The sequence below is a fragment of the Formica exsecta genome, unplaced genomic scaffold (genome assembly GCF_003651465.1).
Source record: "Formica exsecta isolate Colony F162 unplaced genomic scaffold, ASM365146v1 scaffold231, whole genome shotgun sequence".
NCBI lineage: Eukaryota > Metazoa > Arthropoda > Insecta > Hymenoptera > Formicidae > Formica > Formica exsecta.
In genome coordinates this window covers 24132-35586 of record NW_021849598.1, presented here as the reverse complement: position 1 = coordinate 35586, position 11455 = coordinate 24132, and the positions used below count along the sequence as shown (strand labels likewise).

Genomic DNA, 11455 nt, shown 5'->3' with positions numbered 1-11455 from the left:
CCGTCCGTCCCTCTCTCTCTCTCTCTTTCTCTCTTTCTCTCTCTCTCTCTCTCTCTCTCTCTCTCTCTCTCAGTGGAGAAGACGTGTCAAACACCGCAACGCAAAAGTAATAACTTTTAAACGGTTAAATAGTTACGGGGAGTGATAGAAAGTTATTCAAGTCATAGCGGCATAGACCGGCATTAGCCATGAGTGTTATCTAGCCGGGATATGCTGATTTGTGGGCGTGAGAAGTGCATTTCCTGTCTGGGACACCAAAGTCTCACACGACAGGTAGACATTAAAGGTGGACACAAAAGTGCTGACGTGTGACAGTGGAACAGAGGTGACTGATCGCTTACGCTGATATTAGCGGTTTCGGCCGATAATTATCGGCATGGACGATGAATATGCTGAATATCGATGCTCGGCATGTAAAAAGACAATAAAAAATCAGGTGGTGACATGCAAGTCTTGCTATCAGGTGAATTGTATTAAGCTGTTTTACCATCCAGGATGTGTAAGCAAGCATAGGATTTACGATAAAAATCAAGAATTGGTACCGTGTTCTGGCCCATTTGACAGATTTACAATTGAAAGTGAAGCAGATATGAAGAAGGCATCGGCAGTGGCCGGGGGCGGCAGGGACAGGCTAGGATCTACAGGATCTATAGGTTCGTTTACGACGCCAAGTAGTGGAAATAGATTATCAGGAGCGAGTGGATCATCGACTATTGACGTAAAAATAGATTGACTGGTAAAAATTGTAAAAGAAATAAAAGATGAAACAGCATGTAAGAAGGAAATTAAAATGATGGTCAAGGAAATAGTTCGAAAAAAATTGGGAAATGTTAAGCAGGAACTGCTAGAAGAGTTGGAAAGAATGATACAGGGAGAAGTATGTGGATCAACAGGAGGAATACAAAGGAGCTATAGTGAAGCGGCTAAAGAGAAAAAGAAAGAGAATGTTATAATTATCAAACCCAAGATTCAACAAGAGAGTGAAGTTACAAAAAAATTGATAAAAGAAAAGATAGATATCAAAAACATGGCGATGGGAATAACGAAGCTTAAAAAAGGAAGCAAGGGAACAGTGATCATGGGTTGTGAAACTGGAGAAGAAATGAAAACGTCGAAAGCCACAGTGCAGGATAAACTAGGAGAAAATTTCAAAGTTACGGAATCACCGCAGATGAAGCCCAAAATAAAAATTATCAATGTCAGCTGATGACTGAAGAAGAAATGAGATTGGATGATGGTGACTTAATAACTACAATCAAGAAGCAGAATTGAATTGATGCAATAAATGATGGATTCCAAATGCGAATAGTGAAGCCATGCGTGGCTTAAAGTTGAACTGAATGCGAATAAATTTGATAATAAATACAGAGAACTTAGTGTTAGGAATTATAGAGAGTTTAATATAGATGAATTTATTAAATTAGTGGAAAATAAATTAGAGAAAAACCAAGATATGAATATCAGTGTGAGAGCGAAGAAATTTGTTGATAGTATAGTAAATGCGTTGGACGCTACAGCACCTAGAAAAAATTTTAGAATTCCGAGAATATGGGAAGGGAAAAAGTGGTTTTCGGATGAAATGAGAGAAGCAGCGGCTAAAAGGGATGAGGCATATAGGAAGGCATTGTATGCTGACACGGAACAAAATTGGTTGCAACTTAAAATTGAAAGAAATACAGTAGTTAAATTAATTAAGACAAAGAAGAAAGAATATTATGAAAATATGATAGATCTTAATCATGAAAATCCTACATCTCTGTGGAAAACACTAAAAGAAATAATTAGAGGCGGACCAGGGGGTAAGAGGGAAGTAGAGAATATAGATTTTGAAATATTAGACGGCACTGAAGGATGCGCAAAAGAGTATGTTTTACGAAGGAGTGAAAATGTATAACGCCTTGCCAGCTGAAATAAAGCGGAATGAAAGAATTGTGCCATTTAAGCGAATGTTAAAGGAGTATATTGTAATTAATGTAAACTAGATTTGTATTACAAATAGCTGAGAAAGCTAATAAAGATCAATCAATCAATCTCTCTCTGTCTCTCTGTCTCTCTCCCTCCCTCCCTCCCTCTCTCTTTCTCTCTCTCTCTCTCTCTCTCTCTCCCTCCCTCTCTCTCTCTCTCTACTGTGATTGCAAAATGTTTGCGGATGATACATTCTTATTCATTGATGGCAAAGACATGGATGAAATAGAAAGAAAACTGAATTTTGATCTGACAAACGTAGTTGAATGGCTAGACAAAAATGCGCTAAAGCTGAACACGACAAAAACAAAGTTTATGATAATACATGATATACGAAAATCAAATATGATAAACGTATGTGATATTAGGTTGGGATATGTACAAATTAATGAAGTTAATGAGTTTAAATACCTAGGTGTAATAATAGACAATCATTTAAATCTGAATAGCCAAGCGATGTATATAATTAAAAAGGCAGCAAAGAAAATTAATTTTATGTTTAGAATAAATAAATTTGTAACGCATAATACATTGGTGACTATTTACAATACTATAATAGTGCCGCACTTTGATTATTGCAGCACACTCATGTTAAACTTTAGTCAACATTGGATGGATGAGATACAAAAAACACAGAATAGAGCAATGCGAGCCATACTGCGATGTAATAGGTATACAAGAATAAGAGAAATGACAAATAAATTAAACTTCCTAACAATACGACAAAGACTGCGATACAAGACATGCGTATTTGTATATAAAATATTGAACGAAATGATGCCACGATACCTCGTGGAGGAAATAACCTTAGTAGGAGAGGCACATGAGTATGAAACACGGCAGAGGGGAAATTTAAGGTTGAGACATTGTAGGACAGAAGCGGGACAAAAGTGCCTAACCTATTTAGGCTTCGATATGTACAATAAGTTACCAGCAGATATAAAAGAAACAGAATCATTAAATGAATTTAAAAGAAAACTAGAATCATATGTAAAAGTACTACCGGATTAGGGAAAATTCAGATATGAGAAATGAAAGCGTATGAATTCATGAATGTGGGGTGAGGTGGCATGTATGGTGATAAATGGAAATGTATAATGTATATAAAATAAGTGTAGAAATATTATTAAGATGATTAATGTGAAAGTAGGCTCTCTCTCTGCGATGGAGAAGACGTGTCAAACATCGCTCTATAAAAGTGATAATTTTTAAGTAGTTAAATAATAAGGGAGAGTGGTAAAAAGCTATTGAAGTAATAGCTACATAGACCGGGAATAGTCATGAGTGTTATCTAGCTGCAGTATGCTCATTTGTGAACATAAGAACTACATTTCTTGTATGCGACGCCCAAGTCTCGTACGACAGGTGGACATTGAAGGTGGACAAAGTGCTGACGTGTGAAAGTGGATGCAAAAGTGACTGATCGCCTATGCTGATATTAGCAGTTTCGACCGGTAATTATCGATATGGAAGAATACGACGAATATCGATGCTCGGCATGTAAGAAGGCAATAAAAAACCAAGCTGTAACATGCAAGTCTTGCGATAACCTTTTTTACCATCCAGGATGTGTAATTAAGCATAAAATATATAACAGAAACCACGAATTGGTGGCGTGTGGTGGACCATTTGACAAATTTATTATCGATAGCGATAAAGAAGCAGCTATGACATCGACAGGAAGATCAACGGGGAGTACGGCATCAAGCAGTGGAAACAGAGTAGCAGGCGCGAGTGGATCAGCGGAAATTGAGGTAAAAATAGATTGGCTTATAAAAATAGTGAAGGAAATAAAAGATGAAACAGCGTGTAAAAAGGAAGTCAAGATGATGATTAAGGAAATAGTTCGACAAGAATTGGAAAATTTTAAACAAGAAGTGGGAGAATTGAGAAGAATGATACAGGAAGGAACTTCAGGACCGTCAGAAGGAGCACAAAGAAGTTATAGTGATGCAGTTAAAGAAAATAAAAAAGAAAATATTATAATTGTCAAACCTAAGATGCAACAGGAGAGTGAAGTTACTAAAAAATTGATAAAAGAAAAGATAGACATCAAGAATATGCCTGTGGGAGTAACGAAGCTAAAAAAAGGAAGCAAGGGAACAGTGATTCTGGGTTGTGAGACTGAAGAAGAAATGGAAAAATTAAAGCCTACAGTACAAGCCAAGCTGGGCAAAAATTTCAAAGTAACTGAGTAACCGCGGATGAAACCTAAGATAAAAATTGTCAATATTGGCGAAGAAGAAATGAAGTTGAATGATGATAATTTAATAGTTACAATCAAAAAGCAGAACAAGATCGACGCGAAGAATGAAGAAATTCATATGCGAATAGTGAAGAAAATAGTTAAAAGTCAATCCGGAAAAAGAGGTAAAGAAGAAGGTTCTGTAATAATTGAAGCAGATGAAAAAACTCATGAAATAATGTTGAGCATGGGAAAACTGAATGTAGAATGGAGAAAGTGTCTGGTATTTAATCACATTAATATTAAAAGGTGTTTTAAATGCTGGGGTTATTATCATATTGCAAAGAATTGTACGCGAAATGAAACATGCCACAAATGTGCAAAAACTCATAGAGCGATTGAATGCATGGCTACAAACAAAAGATGTATAAATTGTATGTTTAAGATTCAAACATACAACTTGAAAATAAGTGATGAGCATGACGCCCTTGATCCGGAATGTCCGACATTTAAAAGGGCGATACAGGAGGAGAAGAGGAGAACCGGCTGGGAGGACACTAAGTAACAACTACAGAAGGAAAAGGATACAGCATCAGATATGAAGATAATGAGTCATGCATAGCACTGTAGGAGACTGGATTGACTGCTGGGTTGAAGATTTGTAATGCAAATAGCTGAGAAAGCTAGTAAAAACTAATCAATCAATCTCTCCCTCTCTCTCTCCTTCCCTCCCTCCCTCTCTCTCTCTCTCTCTCTCTCTCTATCAATCTGTTGAGAAATTTGGCTTAAGTTTAACATATATCGCATGTCCCAAACAATCCACACAAATTTTTGTATTAATTTAACATATAGCGTTTTCGTGTAAAATAAATTTCGTTCTGAGAACGATTAATGTCATAAACACTGTCTTAAGTTATTAGGGATATACTTATTTATATTAATCAATTTCAAAACTCATTTTCGGTCGAACATATGTTCATGGAAATTTGGGTTTAATCACTCTCAGAGCAATCAAACCTTGCTTCACTCGAAAACGCTAATAATATGGATATGTTAAATGATAACACGAATGCTATGTTAATGTTTCAATACAAAATGAATGCAAACTTCATAATAATTTAAAATAAATTTTGTGTAAAATCAACATATTTTTAATAATAAAATTAACTTGGAAAAATGTTATTATTGACGATCTATAGTCACTCTCACTCTAATTGTAGAATAAAATAAACATTTTTTTCTATTTATTTTAACAGATAAATCCTGTGACTAATAATACGGAACATATTTATTGTGTGTAAAACTAAAAATATGTGCACATTGTGTTAATTGTACACTTTTTTTAGTTGTATTAATAATTTAACATTTGAGTTCAATTAATACAACAGAAATATGTTAAATTAACATATAAATGTATTAAATATTTAATACAAAAATTTTTATTGTCATATTTTTTAACAAGGAAACATAAATTTTCCAATAGTTTATACATATTTTCCTAACTTCGAAATTGTACTCTTTCCTTTTTTTATTTAATTTAATTCTCTCTCTTTCTTTTTCTCTTATTATTTATTGTCTCCAAATTGCGCATATACAAAAACTTGATAGAATAAAAGTCTTATTATCTGACATACGTGTGCCTTACCTTCGTATAGCCAATCTGGTACGCCGTTGGACAATATACCAGGTACCGCAGTGTTTGTTACTCGATATCCTATGCTCATAGGACTTGTTCTGTAATAAATATCGTAGTCCTGTACCATGACGAGCCCGTGTCCATTGAGCGGAGTCCATTGCGCTAGTAGAAGATACGGGTGAACATCTTTTTCAGGGTGAGGAGTTAACACTATGCATTCTCTATAAAAAATCATTTGTAGAAATTTCTAAACGTCATATACGTCGTTTAATTTAAAAAGATTTAATTGAATTAGCGATGCATTAAAGGAGGATTATTATTGAAACATTAAATAATACTATAAATAATCAATGTGTTATCCGTGTATAAAAATTATACTGACCGTGTCTTGACGTCATAAATGACGTACTGTGCTAGATACGAATAACGAAACAGTTTCTTCACGTTTTGAGCAAGAAGCAAGTATTGACGATCCGGCGATAAGGAAAATTTTACTGGATTCAGCCGTCTCTGTACAAAAAAAGTTATCAATGTTTATTATTTGACAACTAAACTAAAAATAGCGTAATTGATGGCATTCTTAGGTAAATACTTACTAATGTTTCATTTGGCATTAAACTGCGCGATACGATGTTTGGATCCGAAACATTTAACAAAGAGATGCCACCCCAAATATCTCGGTAGCATATATGGCGATTACTCGCCCAAGATCCATTAAATAATAAAGGAGACAATTCTCCGGAAAGCACCTAAGAGGCAAAAGGGCATCTTTGAATCAATCCCATTTATTCTATTTTTATTTTTAGAAGACATGATGATTTGTGCGAAAAGAGATATTTTCGGCATTTTAAAATTATATACTGTTGGAAAATTTGTGTTTTCTTGTTAAAAAATATGCCGATTAAAATTTTTGTGTTAAATATTGAACACATTCATATGTTAATTTAACATATTGCTGCTGTATTAATTGAACTCAAATGTTAAATTATTAAAACAACTGAAAAAAGTATACAATTAACACAATGTGCACCTCTTTTTAGTTTTACACAATAGATATGTTCCGTATCATTAGTGACAGGATCTATTTGTTAAAATTTACGGAAAAAGAATGTTGACTTTATTCTATGATAGAAGTAAGAGTGATTACAGATCAATAACATTTTTCTAAGTTAATTTTATCATTAAAAATATGTTGATTTTACACACAATTTATTTCACTATGATTTAATTACTATAAAGTTTGTATTCATTTCGTGTTAAAATATTAACAAGATATTAATGTCACTATTTAATTTTTCCATATTATGTTAAATTAACACAAAAATTTGTGTGGATCGTTTGCGACATGCGATATACGTTAAATTTAAGCCAAAATATATTTCTCATACATATAAAATCGTAAAATGCCGAAAATATTTTTTTTAAACAGAGAGAAATATTATTTCACATCTTATACAAAAATTACAGAAAATTTTTTGGCTCTGTATTTTCTCACATCTTCTCGTAATTAATTTTAATTACGAATGTTGATTTAATACAAATTGTTCGTTACTCACCTCGGAGAGACGTAACCGCGTCCCTCGTACTCTGGGGCCATCATCGGGAGGTGTAAGCAAAGCGACAGATGTAACAATAAGTGCTAGGACCGCGACGATCACGAGTAACGCTATTAAAATCCCACGCCAATTCCTTTGATTTGGATTGGCTGAAACTAGCTCCTATCACAAAGGTTTTTACTAACGCTAATGTCAAACAATTAGATCATTGTGCTGTGTATATCATGTATCTTTAAATTCCTTTCCGCAGTTGTAATATCGAAAATACCCACCATTAACATGATAGTTAAAAATAAATGTAAATTTCCACTTGATAAAAATATTAATGATCTTAATTTAAAGTGCAAAATATATTTCAACATAATATATATATAATACAGAGACTCTCTATAACATAAAGAAAGAATTTTACAATTTAATCTAGAATATATATATCATATAATATATTTAAATGATATTAACGACATTAACATGAATATTTGAAAAATTTAGACGTTTTTTTATACTTTTTTACGACATCTTGGTTTGTGTTAGCTGGGAAATAAAAGCAAGTAATACGATGGACTAGGATATGAGTATTAGATCATCGACAGAACAATTTAGTGAGAGAGAGAGGGGGGGGGAAAGAAAGAGGATATTCCTATCTCCTTTCCCCCTCAGAACCAAACAACTTTTATCTAAAAAGTTTCCTTCCAAAACTTACAGGTTTTGAAATATTTGCCTGTTAAGATTAAAAAGACTCACCTTGTATAATAAATATAATAAAACATTTATATAAAAAATAAAGTAATTTATACATTAGATTTGCAAACAGTAGATAGAAAAAACTTATGTGTGTAAAACTATATTACACTTATATGTGTAAACCACCGACGAGATACTATTAAAGACCGTTGATCCTGGGTAGATTTTCAAGGTTACCTAATGGGCTCGGTGGACCCTTGAGATAATAGAGAAGATTGATGACATTACCGGCCGTTTTGACTGCATCGAAGATAATTACACGAGTTAATTTATACGGTTATTTTAGTTCATCTAATTATTATTTTATCATCGGAAATGTATAGATCTTTTATGTAACTGCCTCAAGAATAACAAAATGAACATTTTATTGTACCAAATTACTGTTTTATTACCGATAAGATTCTACTAAAGATTCACTTATCTACAGTAGCGCGCAGCGAATTTATTTCAGGGTTGGGCATTTATCCGTAAACTACAAATAGTAAAGAATAACAGGAATGAGCATTTGGTGTTAAGCAAGCGGACGGAAGTGACTATAAGTGGGTCAAGATGGCCGCTCAGAGACGAATTGCAACATGATAGAGATACTGGAAGTACCTCAAAGGCCTGGCAATGCGCCATGATCTTACAATTAACACTTATTAATAATATTTTTTTAGCTTAATACTGGCTCTTCCTCTCACTTATTTAGAATCAGTGATCGTGCGCAAAATAAGTGCACATTGAAACAAATAAGGCAACAAGTGGCTGTGCATGGCCCTGGAAAACGTCAAAAAAGTGGACAGTCAAGATGGCTGCGATGACGTACTACCGTTCGCGACATTGAACTCTATACATACTGGAATGAACGATCCCATTGTTTGACTGTCACTATTATTTCGCCGAGGGAGAGATGCGTTTGGATCTTGGCATCTCTTTCTAATATTACCTGATTAGTCCATGGCATGCACGTCACATCATTCTGATATCACGTGACATGCCATGGACTAATCAGGTAATATTAGAAAGAAATGCCAAAATTCAAACGCACCTCTCTCTCGACGAAATAGTGGCGACAGCCAAACAATGGAATCGCTCATTCCAATATGTATGGAGTACAATGGTTCGCTATAAGTCTACCGCACTACCGATATGCTCACTCCTGTTTTTCTTTACTTTTTGGTAAACTATAATAGTCTACGTCTGCACTATGTCTGCACGTAAACAATGTAAACTATGTGTAACATGTCATCTATAGCTGCGGAGAGAGAGAGAGAGAGAGAGAGAGAGAGAGAGAGAGAAATAGTGCCGACAAGGACGGAACTCGCGGGTATAACCGTTTCTATAAATATCCATAAAATTTTTTTCGGTTTAAACACTTGAAAAAATGGTTAAAGATCACTAATATCATGACGCTAATGACGTGTAGATAAAAGAGCCGATTACAGGAGTCTTGTGTTGCATAGCAAAAGCTATAGAATCTAGTCAGCTGCTGTAGCTAAAATCGATAGAGAGAGAAGCGATGTACTGCGCTGTGCGTCAACGAGTTAAGAGATGAACGCGTATCAATATATATCGTGCTCTTGAGAAAGTGGCTTTTTTTTAATAATAAGTTTAATTTTGACGAGTCTAATTTTCCATGTGTAGAAATTTATCAAATTATGTACTATAGGTCGAATTTATCAAAATCATCTTTTCAAAAGTATATAAGACCGTTAAATAGCAATCTAAAATTGTATCGAACGGTTACATTTATCTATTATATTGATTGAAATCAATATTTCACTATTTAATTCATAATGTGTAGAATAATTAAATAAAATATATAATCTCTTCAAGGGAAAGTTGATAATTAAGCGTTTTGATTAAGCATTACTCTTCCTGAATTATTTTGTAAATGTGTATTATACACATTATATATGTGCATGAATTAAAAGATCATGTTATTATGAGAATAATAGTATATTTGTAAATAATTTATAGTGAGATCATGATATTATGATATAATAATAGTACATAAAATAGTAACAACTTCTGCTACATATTTTTTCGAAAAAAACTTTACTTGCTCAATATCCATTTGTGGCAATTAAATCTTCCATTTATCTTATCATCATATATTGATAATACTTGTTGCTGCGAAGGCGCACTTGCCATTTTTAACTAGCATCCATTAGGATTAGTTAATAATATTAACTTACAAAAAATAAGTTGAAAAATGAATGGATACAATCGCTTTTTGTCTACATTTTTTCAAGAAAATCTGCTTCTCATAGTCGTGTATAAAAATCAAGGAGGATAATAAATAAATATATTCATTTATTTAAAATTAGCAAAAATTAAAAAAGAAATCACACAAAACATTGTGCGACGTATGATGGCAAAATTTAGATGATTTAATTAATTACCTCGTCGTCGTAAACGTTATCGTGATCTGCCATCGGTGGTGCGAATCGAACGTTCCGCGACTTTCTCTCGACCTGAGCAGATGCGAAACGACGCGGTCCTTCACGTTTATCCCATTCGATGTTATTAGTAATCTCTGCAATTGCAATTCACTCACTCATTCACTAGTTAGAATCTACAGTGAGATCACGTCGTTTGATAGCTACGAATCACTTGCGTCGTACGAATTTTCAATACTGAGCGAGAGAGATCATCCCTTCCGAGAGATGTTGCAGACGTAGAGTCTGCGCATTCGATAATGGATGCTGCGCTATACGGAAAGGGAGAGAGATAGGAAAGAGAGAGGGAGAAAGAAAGGATGAAAAGAAAAGAAATCGAGAGAGAAGGATGATAAAAGGAAAAAAATAGATAGAAAGGGGCGAGGAAAGAGGAGAGAAAAAGAAAGAGTATTTTTATCTTAAACCTTCTCTTAAGAAGTAAAAAATCAGTACGTGAGAGTATGAAATAATAATTGCACAATCGAATAATAATGTACTCAAACAGCACACAATATTTATGATAAATATTCATAAAAATTTGTTACTATTTATTTTTTAAAATATTATATAAATATTTTGCACATAATATTTTGTATACATTAAAAGAAAAAATCATAAAAACTTTATTCCATATATTATTAAAATAAAGACTAAATATTTTATATAATATTTATAGTAAGTAACAAATAAATATTTATAGTAATATTTTGTAAATATTTATAGTAATATTTTGTAAATATTTTTCAAATATTTGCTGGAAAGGTCAACTGCTTCATAGAATGCAAAATAGCACCCGACTGTACGTACTACGTACTAAAATAAAGCAAGTATGTCAGTACTGGAAATCTATACTTCACGTTACGTATATTATAGACTTTCAGTACTGGCAGTGAATTTTGGAAGACAGCTCAAGTCGACGTGGATCTTTTTCTCTAGAACTCAAAGT

The 11455-nt window shown here is 33.5% G+C and overlaps 1 protein-coding gene across 1 annotated transcript in view; it reads right to left on the bottom strand.

The window, feature by feature from the left end:
• LOC115235689 (inactive dipeptidyl peptidase 10-like) overlaps nt 1-10823 on the bottom strand; it is a 33097-nt gene extending 22274 nt beyond the window's left edge. The window contains exons 1-5 of the mRNA XM_029807629.1: nt 10474-10823; nt 7343-7504; nt 6383-6535; nt 6169-6296; nt 5796-6007 (exon numbers count right to left, since the gene is read on the bottom strand). Coding sequence (XP_029663489.1) covers nt 5796-6007; nt 6169-6296; nt 6383-6535; nt 7343-7504; nt 10474-10506 — 688 coding nt within the window. The 5' untranslated portion in view covers nt 10507-10823. The remainder of the gene's footprint in view (nt 1-5795; nt 6008-6168; nt 6297-6382; nt 6536-7342; nt 7505-10473) is intronic.
• Between the last annotated feature and the right edge of the window lie 632 nt (nt 10824-11455).